We start from the raw sequence: 22,951 nt of genomic DNA on the forward strand, positions 1-22,951 counted from the left end.
CTAAATCAACATGAGACTGGCAGGAATTAGTTTCTATTTTAGTTTGACCCCACTGGTGTGAACAACATAAAGGCAGGAATTACATCCTTCCTACTTAACTTTTTAATCACCCCATGCCCAGTTTAGGGTTCTGCATTCAAAAGGAGCTTAAAGACTTCCTTTTAATTTTACTTTAAAGTTTACACATGTTCTTTCTCAACCTCTCATCTCCCACATACTTAAAAAAAAACCCTTGAAAGAAATATACATAATCAAACAAGACAAATTCCCACACTGGTCATGTCTAAAAATTTATGATTCATTCTGTACTCTGAGTTCATCACTTCTCTGTCAAGAGTCAGGTAGCAGTTCATTGTGAATCCTTTGAACTCATGGTGAGTTGCTACATTGGTCAGATATTATAAGTCTCACAAAACTGTCTCTACAATATTGTTGTAGAAATTTTTCTCCTGGTTCTCACTTCATTCTGTATCAGTTCATACAAATCTTCCCAGGATTCTCTGAACTCATCCCTTTAGTCATTTCTTATGGCACAATAGTATTCTGTTACATTCACATACCATAGCTCATTGTCATTCCCCTAGCGATGGGCACGACCTTAGTTCTTAGACTTTTGTCACTACGAAAAGAGCTACTATTAATATTTTTGTATATATGTGCCCTTTTCTTCTGTCTTCGATCCTTTGAGAGTATGTATAGTTCTAGTACAGGGAGTCAGAGAGCTGTATCAATGGGCACATACGATCTAGTGACTTTGAGGGCATAGTTTCATATTGCTTAATGAATGTTTCCAGGAAATCCCACTTCCACCAATAAGATCACAGGAATATGGACCTGAAGCTGGGAGGGACCTCAAAGGTCATCTCATCCAACCCCTTTATTTTACAGAGGAAGAAACTGAGGCCCAAGAAGGATTGGAGTGATTTGCCAGGGTTACAAAGAAGTTTAAATCTGAGATAGTATTTGTAAAGTGTTTAGCACAATGCCTGACACATAGTAGGTTCTCTACCTCCCTTCCTAGAGCTGGAAAGGAACCTATCTAGTCCAATTCCCGAATTGTACATATAAGGAAACTGAGGTCCAAGAAGGTACAGTCACTTGCCTAAGGTTACACATAGGATTATAGGTCTTGACCTGGAAAGAAATTCAGATCTCATTTATTCCAACCATGACATTTTAAAGATTAGGAAACTGAGGCCAAAGGTTCTGTATGTGAAGTGATTTGTGTAGGGTCACACACAATATCAGAGATAGAGCTGAAAGGGCCCTCAGAGGCCATCTAGAGTCCAACTCATTTTACAGAGGAGGCCTAAGGTAGAGTATGTTAAGTGACTTTCCTAGGGTTATAAATTTTTATCTGCAAAGGACCTCAGGGGCTATCTAATTCAATTCCTTCATTTTACAGAGGAGGAAACTGAGGCCCTTGCAGGGGAAGGGACTTGTCCAAGGTTCTACGTAGCGTCCTAGATCTAGAATTGGAAGGGACTTCAGAGGAGGAAACTGACCACGTACTCCAGCATCAAAACTGGGGCCGCCTTGCGGGGGTGTGCCTTGCATCCCTACCTAGACTATGAGCTCTCTCTCCCGGTTTCTCCCAAGAACTACCAAGATCTCGGTCGTGGTAGGTCATACGTCAACACGACACGTCAATGCAGCTAAAAGGGATGCTCTGTCGTCAGTGAGTGCGTAAGTAGCGCGGCTAGCCCCGCCTCCGGCTCGCCGGAAGCCACGATGCGGGAGGATCTCGAAGCGACACTGACAGAGGAAAAATAGGGGTCAGAGGAGGGAGTCAGAGGGAATGTCCAGGAGGCCTCAAAGCCCCCGAACCCGCAGCGCGCCCAGAGACAGCCAGGCTTTTTTACTCCAGCCTTCGCCCGCTCTCGGGAGCGGAAGTGACGCGCTTTAGAGGCGGGACCGGAAGCGGAAGCGCTCGCTGCCCCGGCCCGGAAGTAGCGTTGCCTGGACTTCCGACTTGGGCCCACGTGAGGATACCAGCTCCTTGCCGACATGAACAGGAAAGTCCCTGAAAAGAGGTGAGACGGAGGCTGGGCTTAGGCTGCCCGGGGCAGGGGTCGAGGGGGCCGAGTGTGCGCTCGATCGGGGAATGGGCTTCCCTTCCGGAGAGGGTGCAGGAGCTTCCGGGGGCCTTCTCCCACACTTCCTGCCATTTGTTCCGATCACGGTTGCTCTTCCCTTGTTCCACCCTGGGGTTCTGAACCCGCGTGTTTCCCTCTCTTCCACGGTTGGGCCCCTTCCCTCTGCTCCCTTTCTACCGTGCTGTTCTAACCGCCCAATTATTCCCCACCTCCAGAAGGCTTCCGATCTCTCTTCCTTCCCTCCGTTAGTATAGCAGCTTGTTTTTACTTGTCTCGAGCACTTTCTAACGTTCTCTGTCTTCTTGCCTTTACCACATGCTTGCCTGTGAGTTCAGTGGGACCAGGGGTTCTGTCTTATCTAAACTTTGTATTCCTCCCCTCCCCCCGACTCTGCCAGTGTGAGCACAACAGTGCTCTGCAATCGTAGGTACCTAATAATAATGTCTGTTGAATAAGTTATCGTCCCTCCCTCAGTCAGCCATTAGAAAACATTTATTATGCAACTACTATGTGCCAGATGCTATACACATACAATCCTTTTTTCCCACTGGCTCTCTTCAACATTTAATATCCCTGTTTTATATGATATATGTTATTTTGCAGTTGTCTATATGATGTCACTTTACATGTCATATTATACATGAGGTCATAGGATCTAGAACTGAAAGAAACCTTAGAGATCTTTTGGTTCAACTCCCTCATTTTACCAATGAGGAAACTGAGGCCCACAGAGGTGAAATGACTTGCCCAAAGTCACAGGGCTTGTAAGTGGCAGAGGCATCAATTCAGCCCAGGTCTTCTGGTTCCAGATCCAGTGCCCTTTTCTGCAATAGTAAACTGTTTCTTATAAAAAGCAATACTTTGTTACTATATATATACAGCCTATATCTTAGCCATGACAGACACTGTGAGTTGTGGCTTACTCACCTCTCTTCCACACCATTACTTTCTTTCCCTTGGAATAGCTGATAAAATACCAGTCACTTGCCAAAATATTTTGAATAACCTCAGTTCATAGAGCATGCTATCCAAAGGTTCAATGGAAAAAGAGGTTTCCAATCTTGAAGAGTTCCTAGTTTATTGGTAAAGTTAGGGTATATCCATAAATATACCTAATGATGTTGACTACTTGTCCCCATTTTTTTTGCCTGCAGCCTGAGAAAATGTCCTGGAAGGACTAGGAAGTATAGGACAGAGGGATGGAACTAAAACCCAAAAGTGTAGTCACACAATTGTATTATCCTCCTGCTTGTTCCCCCGCTCTTCTAGGTGGTATTTGGTTTTTACAGATTTCCCAAGTTTTGTTCAGTCTTCCAGACTCTTTTGAGGAGGCAATTTTGTTGAATTGGAATGTGTTTGAGGAAAGAGGGATGTTACAGGTAGTGACAGTTCTCTGTTGTCTTCTACCAGCAGCCTTCTGGCATTGAGCCAACAGGAAGAAGTAGTGGATTTACTTAAAGACTACCCACTAAGTGCCAGTGAAGATGAGGTAAGTGACCACTACCAAATCAAGACTTGAGAAAACTCCAGTGCAAAGGTGCCGTGGGGATAATCTTACTTATGAGTCCCGACTTGCATCTTATTCTTTATGCCCTTGTGAAGCCAAGTTGTCCTTGTAGAAATCATGGCACTGGTAAGTCACCCATCCTCCCACCTTATGGACCCAATCCCCAGAGGTGCCTCTGCATTCCTCCCTAAAGTTGAGTAATAAATTCCTGAAACAGTCAAGCAAAGAACCAGTAAGTAATTGGACTTTTCCCCTGTCTATCAAATCAAATCAGTAAATATTTATGGAGGACCTAATATGGTTTGGGCATTATGTAGAGTATAAAGAAGCATAAGACTTCCTTCCTGCCCTCAAGAACTTGAAGTTGAGTCGGGGTCAGGGAAGCGAAGCAAGATTCATATTCCTGCTCATTACGGAATTTCCCTATTCCCTCAACTTCAGTTTCTGCAGTCTGCCATGATCCTCTGACTAAAAGGTGCTTGCTGGATCCCTAACAAATGTAATCATTTCCAAATCCCTTACCATCCTTAACTTTGAAGCAGATGATTAAAATAATCATTTCTTCCAGGAAAACTGAAATGTCACAGAACACTATATTGGTGATATGGAGTTTTTTTTTCCTAGGACAGGCCATCTTGGACCATAGGATTTAGAATTGGAAGGGACCTTAGAGGTCATGTAGGCTATCACCCTAATTTGACGGATGAGGAATCTGGGGGTCCCAGAGGGGAGAGGACTTGCCCACGGTCATACCCTTAGTAAGTAGCACAGCTGGAAGTTAACCCCAAGAGCTATGTGAGTTGTGGTACATGCCAGTACATGTTGTTACGTAATGATGCCTTATAGTCACATATCACCTTTCCTCCCAAAGCAGAGGTAAGACAGAGACGTGGAACATCCCAGCAGATATTAGAGTTTCATGGTCCTTCCTTTGGATGGGTAACTTGGCAGTAATTCCTACCAACCTTACTCATTGATCTCTCTTTGTGCAGTCTTAAAAACTGACCTTTTTGTTTATGTTGAGATACCTACACATCATTCCCCATCTGCTTACCCATGCCTTGCAATCATTACACAGATTGAGGGCTCACTCATACATACCCTGTTCCCATATTAGCTCAAGCATCACTTCCCTCTGGACTGAGTAGTAACTCTTTGTGTCTTTTTCTGTCTGAAGGAGGACAGTGATGGAGAGAGGAAACATCAAAAGCTCCTGGAGACCATTGGTGGCCTGGATGGAAAGAACAGGTAACGTGCACGTGTTACTAGATGAACTTGAGTTAAGTTGATAAGGGCCTTCGTTGAGAGCTTTTAAGGGACCCTCAAAGTCATCTAGTCCAAGGCTTCTTAAAATTTTTCCACCTGTGACCCCTTTAGTGCTTCTTCTACCCCATACAGGGTCAAGGCCTACAGTTAAAGAAGCACTGCTTTAGTCTGATCTGTCAGTTTCTGAAGAAGCAATCTGAAAACCAGAGGGGGTCATTGACTTAACCAAGATGGTCCTTGTGTTTAGGCAGGTAATGGTGCCACAATTTGGACCCAGGGCCTCCTACTACAAATTCAGTACTCTTTCCACTGCACCTCACTTCCTTAAGACTCCTCCAGTCATTCTTCAGATATAACAGTGGGCCTAGGCTCCGGGCTTCCTCCAGTCCTTCTTAGGATATCAGGCTAAATGCAAAGCTTACAAGGATTGGAGGTCTAAAAGTCAAAAATTCCCGATTGCTTTATTACTCAGTGAGCCTCTAGTTGGCATTGTGAATCCATTTTCCTATTCCCATTCATCTTCTGTATCATTTCAGGCAGAGACTGGCTGAGCGGTCAGAGGCCAGTCTGCAGGTGTCAGAGTTCAATTTCAGCATCGAAGGTAAGTCAGCAGGAGAGCCAGAGGTGTGTCTGCCTCTGCAATCATGGACATACAGCAGCCCAGGCTGCCCAGACTCATCATTTGCAACCCTGGTTGTTGACTCACTGTTAACTCTCACTTGAGAGCGTGTAGGTAGACAGCAAACACTTCCACATTCTTGCTTCTTCAACAGCTACCTTGTGCCAAGGACAAGGTTTCCTTCCGAGGTTTGACCTTTCAGAGGAAACCTTCAGAGGTTTCCTTCAGGAGGAGGGAAGGGGCAGACAGCAAGATGAGAAGCCTTGAAAGGACGTGTGGAGATTGAGGGACAGAGTAACTGTAGGGAGATGAGATGGCCACTGCTAACAGTAATAATAGGTGGTATTTATGTAGCACTATCAGGTTTGCCTAGCACTTTGCATACGTTATCTCATTTGATCCTCATAAGAACAACCCTAGGAGGTAGGTGCTATTATTATCCATATCTTACAGATGAGGAAACTGAGGCAGATAGGTGAAGTGATTTGCCCAAGGTCACACGGTTAGTAAGTGTCTGCAACCAGGTTTGAACTCAAGTCTTCCTGACTCGCGGCTCAGCCCTCTGTGCACTGCGCCACCTAGCTGCCTCAGATCTGTAGTTCACTAATATTTCCCCTCCACCCCACCCCCACCACCTTTCAGATTCTCCCACCTTGGACAGCCACCCATCAATCAATGCCTTCTAAGTTAAAATGGATGGATTTGGGGTTCGTGTTGGACTTCCCCCCCCCCCCAACCATATCTCACCCTAGGCTATGTGGCTGCACCTGCCTCTTCAATAGCTATATATTTATTTACCCAGAGCAAATAACAGTTTGGGCCAGGTGAGTAATAGCTAATATTGTTTTTGTTTCCTCATTAGGGGCAAGCCTAATGCCTACGGGCATTTTATTAGGTGTTAAAATGGGAACATGTTTTCTATCAGTTTGTTCACTGTGTTTGGAAAAGCAATGCTTTCAGTCTGGCGAGGGCTTAAGGTGAAAAGAATGGGAAGGAGTGCCTGCTATATGCTAGGTGCTGTGCTAAGCGCTTTCCACATGTGCGATCTCATCTGATCGCCTCTTTCGGGTGAGCGGGTTTACCCCAGCCTCCCCAACTGCACTATCCCAAGAGCAGTCTCCTTCACCCCCTGCTTCCTCCTTCCTAAGAAATTTGGTGCTTGTACAGGGATAGAAGAGAAGCTGGAACTCGCAGAGCTGCTGGCATCCATCAAGCCTTCCTCTGCACTGGGCACTGTGAAGAAGCAACTAAAGAGGATCAAAAATAAGAAGACGGTGGAGTTGCCCCTTAGCAAAGAAGAGAATGAACGGGTGAGTGATCTGAAAGAGAGGGGAAAGAATTGGGGTAGCAAGATGGGCTAATTTGATAGAACTAGAAAGGGCCCTAACCCTAAATCTTAAATCCCCTGGCAGTAAAAAAGACTAAGAAGAATCCAGATCAGGGCCATCCCAGTGTTTTCCATATCAAATGGGCCATGTGAACAGAAACCTTTCTGCATGCAGGTTTGCCTAAATTTTATATTACTAACAGGGTGAAGTATAGTTTAACCACTGACAGATAGGAAGGTTGGCCACTAAGAAGCAGTTTAAAGAAGCCTGTTTCATTAACTTGATCCTTACCAAAGTGTACGGTTAGAGGCCTTGTAGTAAAGATGGATCAATTTTGATGGAATCATTGGGAATTCTGTTACCAAACAGTCTGGGTGCCTCTCGCCAACTAGGGTAGACTTAGGGTCCATCTCAATTTCAGCTCCATTTCTATTTCTCTATCTGGGCGTGGTGGCTCTCAGCATCTGCTTCAGCAGTTTCATTAGGAGGAAGATACTTTCATAGAGCCAACCTGAATCAGACATTACCCAGAGAACCTGGTCCCCCTAGCCCCAAACTTCAGGTGGCCAATAGTAACTCAGTGGATTGGTGATCTCATTGGTGTGGATATTCTGCCAGTTCAGATCACAGCTCATCTATGGCCCCTTATTCTGTGTACATCTTGTCCTGTGATTTCCATAAATCCTTCAGGAATGAACCATCTAGGGCCCTTAGAACCCTTCTTCTGGGTCTTAGAGGATTTTGTGGACATCAGTGCAACACATGGACAGTCTGGCTATTTAAGTCAAAAGGAAAAACGTGCTCTAGAGCTCAGTTGTCTGGCTTTTGGGCAAGATGCTGGACATTCAGGACATCAAGGGAAGTTGGAGTCCTGGTAACATGATAAAAGCCAACTCCTGCCCTTCTGAGTCTGATGAGATCCAGAAGGGCTTTTGACATTGAGCTCTGGGCCTTGGCTGCCTTGTGTCTTTCAGATCCACAGGGAAGCAGCCTACAACAAAACCTCCCAAGACATGGACAAGTGGGACCCAGTAGTCTTGAAGAACCGGAGAGCAGCACAGCTAGTTTTTCCTCTGGAGCAGGAGCAAGTACTAGATGCCCCTCTTGAGGAGGTGCTCGGGGGCTGGAAGGTATGTTTGGCACAAGGAGAAGCCAAGCTTCCATCAGGGGAGGGAGATGCCAGGGCCCAAGATGGCTATGGTAGGTGCCTTCTGGCCAAAATCCCATTGTAGAGAAGTAGCAGTAATAGCTACCATTTCTCTAGTGTTCCAGTAGGTGCAGAGTGCTTTGTACCCATTATCTCATCCAGTCCTTCCAACTGCCCTCCCTGTGAGCTCAGTGCTCTATTGCATTGAATTGTGCTGGTCATCTCTATTCTATCACTAATACAGCAGCCAAGCAAGATAACTTTGAGAGATTTTTTAGAGCTGCAAGAGTCTAAGTCTGTCCTCTTCATATTACAGATGCTGGGACTAGGTCAGGGAAAGGTTTAGTGCTGGCCTTTCCATTCTCTCTTTGCACACACCATCATTTTTCCAGGTGCTCTGCAGACAGTTGCCTTCAAAAACCACAAATTAACATTACTTATTTTGCATCTTATTCTTATCTGTTTTGTTAAACATTTCCCAATGATATTTTAATCTGATCCCAGTAGTTTGGGTGACAAATTTGACTTCTCTGGTCTACTCCAATCCCAGCAGTAGGGATATGATTTTCTTTTTATGATTCTGGTATTGCAAGGGCAGAGAAATTCAGGCACATTCAGAGCAATCTTAGGAAGCAGGAATTCCTTATTCTGAATTCTGCCTCTGGGACATGTCCATATCAGAACCCAAAGCTTGCTCACAAAACAGCCAAGAAATAGCAGGTTTTAGTTTGCAAAACACTACACGTATTATCTCTTTCAAGTCTCATAATGACCCCAGGAGGCACGTACCAGAGACATTGTTGTTCCCATCTTACTGAGAAAGAAACTGAGACTCAGACAGGTTAAGTATCCTCTTCTAGAGAGTGTTAGAGGCAATACGCTGCCTGTCTCTAACGAAAGAAAGAAGTGATCTCCAATGGAACACCCAGTGAAAATGACTGAAATTGACATGGTAGCTCTAAGACTAGACCACAGTGAACTGCAGAGCAGCCAGTCCTTAGTCTATCAGAGGCATGGGATGGAAGGTGGGACTAGTTCTAGAGCATCTGCAAATGAATGGCTAGCATAGAGAAGAAAACATAAAACAGCTCATTGCAATAATTTTCTTGTTGGTTTGTGTTGCAGCCAAAGGGGAATAATCAACAAATCACCATTTTGCAATGCTCCCTTGGTAAGGGAATGAGGATATTACACAACAGAGAAAGGTGGCTATTTACAGAACATGCAGGCTGCCATACTTACTCTGAGCATAACATGGGCCCCAGAAACTTACATGGGGCCTGGGTACTAGACATGGCCCACACAAACCATGGAAGCATTTATGCCTTCAAATCCATTTTCAGGAAGGGAAATTGTGACACATTAGACAAAAGAAAATAATAACAGGCATTCACATTGAGCTTGGAGGTTTTGTGGGTTTGGTTTTGTTATTTTTTATTTTAAACTTAGAGTACCTACAGGATGGTTTAGGCCAGAGGCATCAAACACACACGTGCTAGTGCTGCCAAACTAGATTAAAATGTAATGGGGAAATACTCAACAAAATAAATAAAGATCCAGTTAAACATAAATAAGATGACATTTTAAAACTAAGTCAATACATGACCCCAATACATGGGTCTTTCTGGACAGATTTGTGGCGCCTGTTTCTATTTGAGTTTGACATCACTGGTTTAGGCCACCAGGGTGACCTCCAAGCTTTCTTTCTTAGACCCTTTAATAGGGAGTGATGACTCTTGATCTCTTCATTGTAGCTGTTCAGACAAAAGACTGACACCAAACGGTTCTCCAAGGGTAGTGAATCTTTCAAGTTGTGCGCTATGGCTTTGGTCCTATTTTCTAGAATTTTAGTTAACTTTCTTTTAAGCTGAAAAGATAAGGAGATGATAAGTAGAAACCATTTTGTAGTTTTTCATTTGTCATGACTCCAGAACCACGCTATTGAGGGGTCCTTGAGTCATAAGGTTGGAAAGGCTCTCAGAGGCCATCTAATCCAACTCATTTTACAGAGGAAGAAACCCTTGTCTTTATAATCTTTGCCTCCGACGACCTGAGGCTAGGGGGGTAAAGTGTGTTGACTGAGATCACACAGATAGTAAGTGATGGGTGGGATGGAAGCCCAGGTTGTCTCACTCAAAATCTGGCCTCTTTTCCCTCCATACCCCACTGGTGTATTTAAGAAATGTGTTTTTGGCCTTGCCAGCACAACACAAGCCCTGACAAATCCTCCCATGCTAAAAGCATGGGTTCATAGGTGAACTGTGTGTAATGAAGTGAGGCCCAGCCTAGCTAAGTGCACAAGAGCTAGGTTAGCCCAGAGCTGAATTATTTGGGTCCCAGTAATTCATAAAGGCCGTCCTCAGGTAGACAGAGGTGGCAGATTGTGAGCTGTGTCAGGAAAGGTTCCATTTGTAGAGCTTTGACAGTGAAGATTCAGCCCTGCCATCCATCCATGTACCTTTACTCTGCAGAAAATTACATTTTGTAGGTAGATGATGAAAAAGCCTTGTTTCCAAATTTGCCTAGGTATTTATCATTTCGATCATGATTATGATCAGCTCTTCCCACTAAGAAAAGTTGTGTATGATTGAAAGGGGGGAGGGCGGTGTATATCTGAGGATTGGAGACTGCAGCCAGTCCATTGAGCCTGGTGAATCAATGGCCATCTTTCCTAGCTGCTGCTGCAAGAGAAAACAGATGGATTGACTCTGATAGTTCTAGGAGTTTAAACTGAAAAGGACCTTCGAGATCTTCCAGTCCAGCTCCTGGTATTACAGCCCCATATGTTTCCTACATACAGAACCAAGTCATGTTGGGAAATGCACTGTGGAGTTTAGGGAATTGCAGGCAGAGTGAGGAAATGACTGGGGTTAAATTTGAACTGTCAGGAAACAGGCTAATTACATGAAGGTCATATTTTTGTTCAGACAACGTCCTTTTCTGCTCAGGAAATTTAAAAAAGAAAAAACAACCCACTAGAACACAGCAGTTGGAGAGTGTGCCTAAAAATGCCTTGTTTTTCTTGTTTGATCCCATCACAAGTGAACAATACAGAGCTGGGGAGTGACAATAGCCCATCACAGCACATACACATACCACATACACATACGTCCACATGATTGGTAGCAGCTGGCTGTTCTGAAGTTTTGTTAATGGGTTTTGCCTGGAAGCTGTTAGCCAGATTTTCTTCCCTGCTTTACCATCAGCTGTAAAGAATGCTGATCTTAAAATCTAACCTTAACATCTCTCTAGAAAGTAAATTTAAAGGGAAAGATCTGATCTGAAGCTTGGAGAACAATGGGGGGAGGGGAGGGGGCGGGAGGGCCGCGAGCGGGAGAGGATCTTGCTCTGGGCCATGGAGAACATTTTGCAGCGAGTTTATAGTCATCTGGAGTGTTGAGGGGAATCATCCCCGTTAGAGCAAGAGGCAGGAGAGAAGCTGTAGCATGAGCCCAGTTTGGGTGATCGGAGACCTCTATTTCACCTCTGACACTTAACTAGCCATGAGCCTCTGTGGACCTCAGTTTTCATCGTTGTGAAAAATCTCTCCAGAGCATCCATTTTAAAGCTGGGGAGGACCCTTGGAGACTGGTTAGTCCAACCCATTTGTTTTACAGAGCAGAAAAGCTAGGGAAGCTGAGAGGACAAAGACTTGCCCAGAGTCAGGATTTAAACCCAGATGTTCTTGCCTCTGAATTCAGGCCCCCTTTCCCTTTTTAAGTGCTTTGAGGAAAGCTTTTTGCTAAGCCTTAAAGCCCTCTAGATCTGTGAGGCATGTGTGATCTTGGAGGAAGTTGGCCAAATTCACTCCTTGATGGTGGCTCTATGGTTTCCTGTAGCTGAAAATTGGAATGAGGAGGACCCCCCCCCCCCCCAGGGCATTGAAGAGCAAGAAAGCAGGCTGTTTTCCAGCTTCTGCTGCTCACCTTTGGCCTAGGGCAACCAGCCTTGGCCAGCTTCCTAGCTCATCTCCAGTGGCATGGAGCAGGTGGAGGTAGGAAGGAAAGGTTGGGCACTTTGCTCAGATTTGCTGTGTCCTATTCTATTATGAAGGCAAGAACTCCCCTGGAAAGGGAAATTTTTAACCTCCTCCACAAGAACAAGCAGCCTCTGACTGACCCTTTATTGACACCTGTGGAAAAGGCCTCTCTGAAAGCTATGAGCCTGGAGGAGGTAAGTGCCTGACTACCATGACCCCCTTTGTCCCCCCTTTCCCCGTACTTCCTCCCCTCTCCTTGGTAAGCATCTCCAGCATGCGCATTCTCCCCTGAGGTGCCCAGCAGCCCTGGGCTTACCACCCCTGTTGTTCATTGTAGGCCAAGCAGCGCCGAGCAGAGCTCCAGAAAGCCAGGGCCTTGCAGTCCTACTATGAGGCCAGGGCTCGAAGAGAGAAGAAAATCAAAAGCAAAAAGTAAGAACTCCTGGGGCGCCCCAGCCAGAGTTTTTCCATTAGAGAGAAACAGCCTGGTTTATGCCATGCTGTGAACCCCTAAGGGAAAGTGCTACCACTGGCCAGAAGGCAGCGCCATACAGCAGCAGAAGCACTGACTTTGGAGGCAGGGGATCTGGGTTCAATCCTAACTTCTGCTGTCTCTTACCTGCATATGTGTATGTGGGCACATCATTTCCTTTCTATAAACCTTTCTATAAATCTGGAAAATGAGGGAGTTGGACTGTGATTTTTTGAATCTCAGTATTTAGAGCTAGAAAGAACCTTGGGAATCATTTTAATATAACCCCACTCACTTTCCAGAGAGTCCAGAGAGGGAAAGCACTTGGCCAGTAGTTTGTAAGTAATACCAAGATTCTCTAGCCCCAAACCTAAGCCTGTGGTAGAAGGGGCCATGTGGATGGGCAGGGGATTCTGCAGCCAGGTAATACTCCGCTTGAACTGCCCAGACCAAATACTACCATTATTTTATTTTATTTTATTTTATTTTTGCTCAAAAAGCACCTTCTCTGGTTTTATTTGGATAGTGCCTTCCCTACTTTGTCAAAGGAAAAAAACATTGCTCGGTAGCCCTGGCCTAACGACCGTCTCTTGCCCAGATCCCAAGGAGAGGCCAGCCTTGTATCATAGACTAGTGGAATTCCTCAGCCCACCCTCCTCTGCACCCCACCTTGAAGCTCTCTAGGGGCTGGCTCTTTCTCAGTCTTCTAGAAGCAGTAGGCTACCCTTCATTTGATCCCCCCACCACACCCTCCCACAGGACAATGGTAAGGGCTTGGAGGCCTGTCAGCAGTGGGATAAAGTGACCACAGTCCCCTTGAGAAGGGGAGGCAGGACCCAAAGCTGACTCTTGGGATGCTGTCTCACTTCACCATCACAGTGACTCCTCCCTTTTGTGACCATTCTCCCCCAGGTTTCATAAAGTGCTAAAGAAAAGAAAGGCTAAGGAGGTTCTCAAGCAGTTTGAAGAATTGCGGAAGGTCAATCCTACTGCGGCCTTAGAAGCGCTGGAAAAAATGGAAAAGGCCAGGATGGAGGTAGGCTTCTCTTCCTCCTGCTCTTGGGCCCCAGCACACTTAGCCCAAACCACATCAACATCACTCTCTGTACTTTCCCTCAGGAGCGAATGAGCCTCAAGCACCAGAACAAGGGGAAATGGGCCAAGTCAAAGGCTATCATGGCCAAGTATGACCTGGAGGTAAGTAAGCATCAGGATGCCCAGGAAGCTGTTGGGGGCACTTGTCGGGGAGGGGAGGGAGTACAAGGGTACTGATAAGAGCAGAGTCTAGTGGGGTAGGGATGGTGGCTGCCAAGGTATCATCAGTTGGAGTAGATGAGGCAGCTCATTTCACTTGGAAACTCCAGTGGAGGAGGTTGGGAGTTAGGATTTGAATCATGTCCCTTCCCAGTCGTCATTGTGATCCCATGGGCCATAGCCCTTCTATCTTCCACTATCTCTTGAAGTCTGTCCTCCTCTGAAAGAATGAGGTCCTTTCCAGCCCTGAAGCTGTGACTGTGTTACTGGCAGAGACCATTTCTGCTGCTACTTTTGTAGCTCTCTAATAACTGGTGTTTCTCTAAGCTCTTTAGAGTTTGCAGAGTGCTTTACATAAACTCATTGATTTGAGCTTTCCCAGGAAGTAGGTGCTAAGGCATTATTATCCCCAATTTATAGGTGAGGAAACAAAGCTGACAGAGGTGAAGTGACTTGCCCAGGGTCATACAGCTTATAGTCTGGGGCAGAAGTGGAACCCAGAGCTTCCTGACTCCAGGTCTATGATATCTTAGCACAATTGGGTTTCTGAGGCTGGTGAGATGAGCAAGGGTCCAAACAGGTCAGGGAACCCTAAGATTGAGGCTCTCTCTCTTGCTGTGTTTCCTGCAGGCCCGTAAAGCAATGCAGGAACAGTTGACAAAGAACAAAGAACTGACCCAGAAACTTCAGGTGCCCTCTGACAGTGAGCACAATGAAGATGCTGAAGAAGATGGTGACCTCATCCCTGACATCGTGAATGATGTGCAGACCAGCATCGACGGACCAAACCCCTGGATGCAGAAGAATCGTGGGGTCAACCCCAAGGCCTCTCCCATCCAAAGGAAGCCTGTTGCCAGTGAAGAGTCGGAGCCTGAGGAGGAAGAAAAGGCCGGGGCCGAGGAGGACACTCTGCTGCAGGAAGTGGAAGAGAGGCGGTCCCTTCGGAAAGGGTCAAAGGTTGACCAGGGGTCACGGAAGCAGGGATACAGAACAAAAGGTAAGCTGCCCTGAGAATTCTCTGGCGCCATAAGAATCATTTCTGAGTGGTCTCTCCTGTGGGGGAGAAAGCCTTCATTTCCTGAAGAACAAGCTCAGTATCCTCTTCTGTAAAATGGGGGCAATAAAGCTTACCTCACATCATTTATATCACAAGGAGCAGCAACGTAAAAAATCCTAGAGAGAGCCCTTTAGAAGTGGGCTCTGTGCTAACTTTATGGGATGGGTTGTATCACCCAAACAGCCCCTCCCATGGGCTGCCCCCTCCCACCCACCCCAGCCTTTGCTTTTTAGCCCTCCCAGGAGGAGAAACCTGCTGTGTCCTGTGTCCTGCCCTTCCAAGTGGGATAGATCTGACTGCTGGTGCTTTAAAATTACTCCCCTAGAACACGATGTTGCTCTAATGGCTGGTCTTGGCCCCAAGGCAGAGGAGAAAAAGCACTTCTTCAACCCTGTTCCTCCCAGGGTATGAGACATTATGGGCACAGAATGTTTCCTTGGCTCTGAGACACCGATACTTTATCAGTTGGTTTCACTTACCTGTGTTTCCTTATTGCAAGGGAAGGCTTGTGGTGGTGATGATGGATTGTATTTAATCCAGACATGATTATGATGCTGAAAGGCATCTGTAGAACTTGATTTAAAAAACATTCTCCTCAAACTGAACGTGAGTCTTGGCTTCTGAGATGGAGGCTTGGGTGGGATTGCTGAATTGTCTCCAACAAAAAAACTAGATCGAACTCTGAGGGCGAGCCTTCTGCAAGCAGGTACCTGCTCACTTCCTGGCAGTGAGAACTATCCGGAGCAGAAGGAACTGCCTACCTGAGGAAGTGGGGGCACATTTCACCAGTGTGCTGAAAGCAGTGGCTGGGGAACTGCTTGTCCAGATGTTGGAGAAAGAATTCTCATTCACGCACTATGTGGTCTCTGAGTTCCTTCCAGCTGTGAGGCAGCAAGGTGGCCTTGTAGGTAGATTATTTGGACTTGGGGTCTGGAAATCCTGCCTCAGATACTTCCCAGTTCTGTGACCCTGCACAAGTCACTTTTATAGCCTCAGTTTCCTCATGGGTAAAATGGGGATAATGATAGCACCCACCTCCCAAGGTTGTTGTGAAGATCACATGACATACATAACATAACAAACACTTACTTTGCAAGCCTCAATACTATATAAATGCTCACTATTATTATTACCTGCTAAAAGTAATTGTTCCTTCTGATCAAAGTGAACCATGGATAGATAGATAGATGTCCAAAAGACAAGGCCTAACAGCTCCCAGTTTCCTCATGTCCAGAATCGAGAGTTGAGCTAGATGGTCCCTTCCAGCTCTCACTTTGCATCCCTCCTGGGGGATCTTGGGCAAACCCCTTTCCCTCACTTTCCATTTTCTCTAATAGGAGGCTTTGGGTAGATGGCCTCTGGAGTCCCTTCTAAGCTCTTAAAGCTCTGAAACTAGGATGTCATTGGTAAGTAGACAGAGTAAGCTGTCAGCCTCCATCATGGGAAATTCTGCCTCTAGTTCCATGAATGAGCCAATGGATGATAAAGTGCCGCTTGATAATCTGGAATGATTCCAATTTCAAAGTGAACAGTATCTGTTCTGTTGGCCTTTGTAAACAGTAGAGCATCAATTAAAATGACCTACTGTTCAGCGACCCCCTATTTTTTGACCCCTGGGTCCTCCATGGTAGTAGGTTTTCCTACCTAATTATCCAGTGAGTCATTGGTGAGGCTGAGGATAGAATCCAGGGGAAAGCTACAAGTGATTTTACTACTAAGCCCCTCAGCCCACCACTTGACAGCAAGGCAGTGGTTTGCAAACTGTCCCAGAAGTCCAGCATAGGGAGACTCCCCCAATCATTCTGAGAGTGTTTCACCAAAGCCCCATCACCCCTGGGTGGTTAGCTGTTGTTCAATGATGAGGCACCTTTGTGTCTCCATTCCCTAATAGCTGATTTTCTTTTTCCAGCACCCACGAGGACAGAGGAGGATGAGGAGGTGTTAGCTGAGCTGAGGACCCTCTCTAAGCATATCAACCAGAAGGCCAAGAAAATGAGACAGGATATAAAAGAGCTTGTGAGCTCAGCTCCAGCTGCCCCCAGTGAACCAAGTATCCAGAGAGAGGAGCAGTGCTTGCTAGATGAGAAGCCATACAGAGTACAGACCATGGAGGACCTAGAGAGCCTGGGCATGGCAGAAGTTAGCCAAGAGCAGAAACAGCTTAGGCCTGGAGTGGAAAGGCAGCAGCAGCGTAGTCAGGGTAAGCAAAGGAGTCCTCCCAAGATGGAACAGGAGTCCATGATTGGTCTGCACTCGGTCATCGCTGTGAAGACCCACAAGGCAAACTCCTCTTTGTCAGTCCCCACCATTGTAGATGAGGAGGTGAGTAGGGCTGGGCCCAGGGCCCTTGTGGGGAGAACACTGCTGGCCAAAAGGCCCTGCTGGCTGTTCTGGCCTCATCTAAGGTTCAGGGATGGCAGAGACTTTATGAAGGCTTTGGGGGGGGGGGGAAGAGAAACTGCGGTATCCCAAACCAAACCCCTCACTCAAATTCAGTGGGTCCATGGCTTCACAGATACCCTCTAATCCAAGCTGATTATTGAATCAGATTTGGTATTGGAAGGGACCCCAGAACTGAAGCTAGTGCAATGTCCTTTTTCAGAGAAGCCAAGTAGTGACTTGCCCGTGGTTCCCCAGGTCATCAGTGTAGGTAACAGCTATGATTCTGTTCTGGGTACTCTGACCTGAAATCTAGTGTCTTGTTACTATGTCCCTAGCATTACTATCCAGACTGCTGGGGGGGCTGGGCAGCGGGGGTATTTAGAGGCCTGGCCAATCTCCAGATCCTCTCAAGCAGAACCTACAGTACCAGCAGCAGCAGTCGGAGGCCAGACTGGCCAAGCAGAACACTTCTCTCAGCTACAGGATGAGGGGGCTGAGGCAGTGTCTGCTGCCCAATTCCCTAGAATTCTAAAACCTGGCTTGAAATGTGAGCTCTGCTAATCCAGTCCATCAGACATTTACCAAGTGCCTCCTCCTCTGTGCTAAGTGTTGAGAATCTAAAGACAATATGGAAAAAGTGATCTTCAGGAAGTGATCATCAGAAAGCATACTAGGGGCAAGAGCTTTTAACCTGGACACTGGAACTTGTTTAGTTTTTTCTCCTATGTTGGTAGCTTTCATTGTCATGGTTTTCCTTTGTAATCTTCTCTATTTTATTTTATGCCTTTAAAAACATGATTCTGAGTAGGGGCCCATCCGTAGGCTTCACCAAACTGTCCAAGGGGTCCCTAACAAGGAAAAGGTTAAGAACCTCAGCCTAGGGGGATGAAACATCAAAAGCTAAGTGTGTGGAATCCTTTGAGGAAGAGGAAGTGGGGTGGTACTTGAACTTCCCCCTGCAGGAAGCTAGGGATTCGAAGAGGCAGAGGTGATCAAAAGGCATTCCTGGCTTAGAGGGCAACCAATGCAAAGGCATGGAGGTAGGAAATGGGAAGCTGAAGTTAGAAAACAGCCAATAGGCCCACTTGATTGGTTTGTAAGTCTGAAAAGGTAGGCTCTAGTCAGCCCAGTGTTCCAGCCTGTCAAGATCTTCTGGAATCCTGTCATCCAGCATTGGCCAAATAAACCCTCCCACCTTTGTATCTTCACCACTGCCTACTGCCTACTGTGTGACCCTAGGATTTGCCTGGGTGTCAAAGGAAGAGTTTGGCCTGGACAGTTCTGTGTGATGTTTGAGTGTGGCCAGAGGCTCAGAAGCATGGACAGCACTATCCATAGGAAGCTAGGACTCCTCTGGTTTCTGGGCTGAGCTAGTGTATTGCCAAAGCTTCCTTTAGATAATGGAGTGACTCCAGTGCAGAGTGAAATGGAGGACCAGCCTGGGCCTGAGGACTCCAGGGTGTGTGGATTAGTGTTGCAAACCTCTGGCCAGCTCTACGGTTTTGGTTCTGCTCAAGGAGAGGAGGTGGAGCGGATTCCCACCAGGAAGACTCCCTTGGGCCCTCACCTAACCTCTCCTTAGCCTCCCAGAGAGAAGAAAGAGGGGAAGGAGGTAGCCTCTACTGAGGCCAGATCTGGTGAACCAGGCCTTTCCTCCATCCTCCACCCAGTTTGCACACAGGACAGTGGTTCAGTGCTTCCCCCAGGGGGCGCTGCAGTGTCACAACCTGGAACCCAGGCGGTCCATGCTGCTTAGCAGTTGGCAACCTGCACTCCCATCTGCTTCTTGCTCTTGTCTCCTCCCAGGACTGTGACGAAGAGGTAACCCAAAAGCAGATAATTAAAGAGGCCTTCGCTGGGGACGATGTCATTGCCGACTTCCAGAAGGAGAAACGCGAGGCTGAGAAAGCAAGCAAGCCAAAAGATATTGACCTGAGCCTGCCAGGCTGGGGACAATGGGGTGGTCCGGGCCTGGTGATCAGTGCCAGGAAGAGACGCCGGTAAGCCCCAGCTGATTTATGTACATTTCTAGAGCCCTTTGAAGTCTGCAAAGTGTCTTCCTCACAGCAGCTGTGGGAGGAAGGGAATAAATACAGTTCATTGTTCTGACCATTTTCCAGGTAAGGATACTGAGGCTCAAGGGAGAGGGTTCACTAGCCAGAAGGACCCAAATCCTCTCTTCCCTCTCTGGGCCTTTCAGGAGCCTCTGGGCCATACTTAAACTGGGCTGGTTCAGGTGCTTACACCAGCCATCTTGTTTTCTGCTGCTCAGGTTTCTCATCAAAGCCCCTAAGGCTGCTCCAAGGAAAGACAAGCGCTTGCCAAATGTGGTGATCAGTGAGAAACGGAATGTCCAGGCAGCAGCCCACCAGGTAGGGAAGTGACTTCAGGACAGGCTGCTGACTTGTACCTGTCACAGAAACCTTGGCTGCCTCTCAGACAAGTAGGCTCCAATGTTTCTACCCCCACCGTAGGGCCTAGATCATAAAGAGGTGGCCCAGTGCCATAGACAGTACACTGGCCAGCAGCATGCAGTCAGGAGAACAGGGCACAGAGTGAGCAGAGATCTGACTTCAGATCCTGCACATAGTAGCCGTGTGACCTGAAGCAGATCGACTTAAGCTCTCTCAGCCCCAACATTTTGTACAATACCTACCTCTCAGGGGTTGTGATCAGAGTATCTGGGTGTGTCCATGCCAGGCACTATGCTAAGTGCTGAGGATAAAAAGAAACACCAAGGAACTCAGAGTCTAATGGAGGAAACAGTGTGCCAGCATCTGCGTACAGATATACACAGACAAGAAACAGAGGAGATAATCTCAGAGGGAAGGCCCCAAGGTTAAGGAAGGCTAGGAAGGTGAAATTTTAGCTGGGACTTGAAGGAAGCCAGGAGGTGAGATGAAGAGGGAGGACATTCCTGGCACAGGGGACCAACCAGGGAAAATATTCAGTCTTGTTCACAGAGCGGCTAGATGGAAAGGGGTGAGCAGGTGAGGGATGGGAAAATCCGAGAGAGGCTTCGATGGCCATGCTGAGGATTGAATGGGGTGGGGGAGGGCAGGGTCACTAGATAACCTCTAAAGGCCCTTCCAGCTCTAAATCTAGGAATCCCAGACACAGGAGTTGTTCACAGACCCAATGGAGAGAATTCATGGAAGAATAATCTCTACAAACTGTGCTTTATGGCAGGAGTTAGCCTGAGCCCAAGGATTGTAGCTGATCAGTAGAATGAGAAAATCGTTTTCATTTTTTCATAAGCCAGACATGCACACTCCTCAAAGCAATCAATTATTTTTCAAGGTGAAAAGACCCTGCAGATTCCTTGAGTATGAAAGTACATGTGTACTTTGGGATTGGGTCTTATATCTTGACCTGGATAAAAAGTATAGATTGGGCTCCTCTCTCTTTCCCCTTCTACCTTTCTCCCCCTCTCTTTCTCCCCCCTTCCTTCCCTCTCCTCTCTCCCCTCTCCCCTCTCTCTTGTTCGGTTTTCCTTGGGCACACTTTAGAGAAGCATAAGCAAAGTGCTATGTCAGGACTAAGACGGGGAAGTCCTGTCAAGGGCACCCAAGAAGGCTTCTGAAAAGAGGTTAGATTGGAGTTGGGTATTCTCAAGGGCCCATACCTAGTGTCAGAGCCAAGATTGAAACCCAGGTCTCCTAGCTTTGAATCAAGTGTTCTGTCTGCCAGCCACTCACAAGATCATAGATTGAAAATCCAACACCTCATTTTACAGATGAAGAAACTGAGTCCAAAAAAAAGGGCTTGTCCAGACTGCGCAGGCAAATTAGCAAGAAAACTGGGATTTGAATGCAGGTCCTTTGCCCCCAAATCCAAGGCCCTTTCCGTTACACCACACTGCCTCTCTGCTATAGAATCCTGATGTGGGGCCTTTCCCTGTATCTCATACCTCGCATGACCCACAGTGTTGCCAAAATGCCACATGGCAACTGTTCCCTCTCCAGCTTCACACCCTGTTGACACAACCTAGAGCCATGGGCCCCATGCCTCAGGTCCTTTCCCCTTTCCTGCAGGTAAATGTGCTTCCATTCCCATTCACCCACCAATATCAGTTTGAAGAGACCATCAAGACGCCAGTGGGCACCACATGGAACACACAGAGGGCCTTCCAGAAGCTGACCGCTCCCCGAGTGGTGACCAAGCCTGGTCACATCATTGAGCCCATAAAGGAGAAGGATGTTGAGTTCTCCCCTTCCCACTTGGGCCCTCCAACCCTGCAGAAGACAGGACAACAACAGCATGCCCACCATAGGAGGAGAAGGCCAAAGGAAGCCCTTTAAGTCCTTTGGATGGCCCCAGGTCCAGGAGAACTTGGTTCTGGGAAACATGCCTGGGGTGGTCATTGTGACTCCTGGAAGTAAAATAAACCTTCCATATAATGGAACTCAGTGTACTGGGTCATTCTCCAGGCTCCTCCCTTCTCCCTTTACCATCAAACAGACCTGCCAAAGGTCTCCCAACTCCTGCTCATGTACTGGTGGCCTAATGGGGATCAAGTTGGGCAAGAAAAATCCAGAGTGCAAAACAGATTTAATACTTCCCATCCATCTGGACAGCATTTTCACAACCATTCTCTGTAACTCTTACTGGGGGAGGGGGAAAAGGAGGAGAAAAAGCATCCCTGTAGGATAGATGGCTTCTCTGCCATTAACTAATTTTGGACAGTTCTCTTCCCCCTTGGATTTCAGGCAATCCATTGGAAAATGAGAGGGTCCAATTGCATCAGGGGTTCCTAACTGGGGTCTTTGTGAATATGGATGGGGGAAAATGTACTTCAGTATGACTGGTTTCCTATAGATCTGGCACGTTTTGTAAACATTTTGAGAAGGGATCCATGGGCTTCACCAGAATGCTAAAGGGGCCCATAACACCCAAAAAACAAGTCATCCCCTGATCAGATGATCCATAAGGACTTTGAGCCCTAATGTTCTAGGACTCTGCCCCAAGTGAGACAGTGAGGGCTAGACTCAGGATCAGATACTTGGCACCGATTCCTCCCATTCCACTAAAGTTTTTAGTCTGATTTTAGAGGAATTTGGGGTTTTCTTGTCCAATTGTTCTTCCACACTCATGGAAATGTGTGAAGTGACTGCCCCCAAAGGATGAGGCTATTCCTGGAATTGTGTGATCCGGGAACATTCTCTCCAGAGCTAGCAAAGGGAAACCTGCCTTTTTGCGGGGACCACTTTGGCCAGGCACAGAACACTCTACAGATCCCTTTCCTTGCCCCTAGGAGGAGCACTCAATCCTATACTACTCTGCCCTTGGGGAGTCACCCTCAATTAGGAAGCTCTCCTCTCCCTCTTACCTTCCTTAGATGCTTCTGTAGTTGGCTTTGGGATTGGCCATTGTGAAGACCTGAGCTGCCTGCTTTCCAGGCAGATTCATGTCTTCTTATCATTAAGTGTTCTTTTATGAATGGCCACAGAGGGATGGCCTTGAAGGGTACACATAGGCCTTTTGCTGAAGAGGATCTATACCTCCTGCAAATAAAAAGACTCCCACATAATGGACCCCCATGCACGAGTAAGGGAGGTAGGGACAGGTCCCTATATTACACAATATTTCACAACGTCAGCTAGGTGAAACATGCTCCGAACCAGAGAAAACAGTTTCTGGTGCCAATTTCAAGCAGATAGCAAAACCGACTATGTTTCCAGAGGGTGAGGGACAGATTATCACTATATTTAATATCCATCAAAAGGCATTTACTACTGAGTACCTACCCCTCATTCATCAACATTAATTAAACACTTACTGTGTGCCAGGCACAAAACAGCAAATTCAGCCCTAAACTTTGTAGTCAGCCTAGTCTCTGTCATT

General features: G+C 46.8%; 1 protein-coding gene across 3 annotated transcripts; it reads left to right on the top strand.

Moving 5' to 3' along the window:
- Window positions 1-1,707: 1,707 nt before the first annotated feature.
- Window positions 1,708-21,512, top strand: UTP14A (UTP14A small subunit processome component). Of its 3 annotated transcripts, none has more exons than XM_072626754.1 (15): window positions 1,708-2,033; window positions 3,507-3,585; window positions 4,781-4,851; window positions 5,406-5,470; window positions 6,656-6,798; window positions 7,791-7,946; window positions 12,017-12,136; window positions 12,280-12,374; window positions 13,327-13,450; window positions 13,534-13,611; window positions 14,299-14,665; window positions 16,635-17,047; window positions 18,914-19,107; window positions 19,380-19,479; window positions 21,142-21,512. In XM_072626754.1, the coding sequence occupies exons 1-15, from the start codon at window positions 2,008-2,010 to the stop codon at window positions 21,406-21,408; spliced, it is 2,298 nt and encodes a 765-aa protein (XP_072482855.1). In that variant the 5' UTR covers window positions 1,708-2,007; the 3' UTR covers window positions 21,409-21,512. The 3 variants fall into 3 exon arrangements, with proteins under 3 accessions (XP_072482855.1, XP_072482857.1, XP_072482856.1); XM_072626755.1 differs by having other exon boundaries at window positions 1,717-2,033; window positions 3,510-3,585; XM_072626756.1 differs by lacking the exon at window positions 19,380-19,479 and having other exon boundaries at window positions 1,714-2,033.
- The last annotated feature ends 1,439 nt before the right edge of the window (window positions 21,513-22,951 follow it).

This window comes from Notamacropus eugenii, chromosome X (assembly GCF_028372415.1).
Source record: "Notamacropus eugenii isolate mMacEug1 chromosome X, mMacEug1.pri_v2, whole genome shotgun sequence".
Classification (NCBI taxonomy): Eukaryota; Metazoa; Chordata; class Mammalia; order Diprotodontia; family Macropodidae; genus Notamacropus; species Notamacropus eugenii.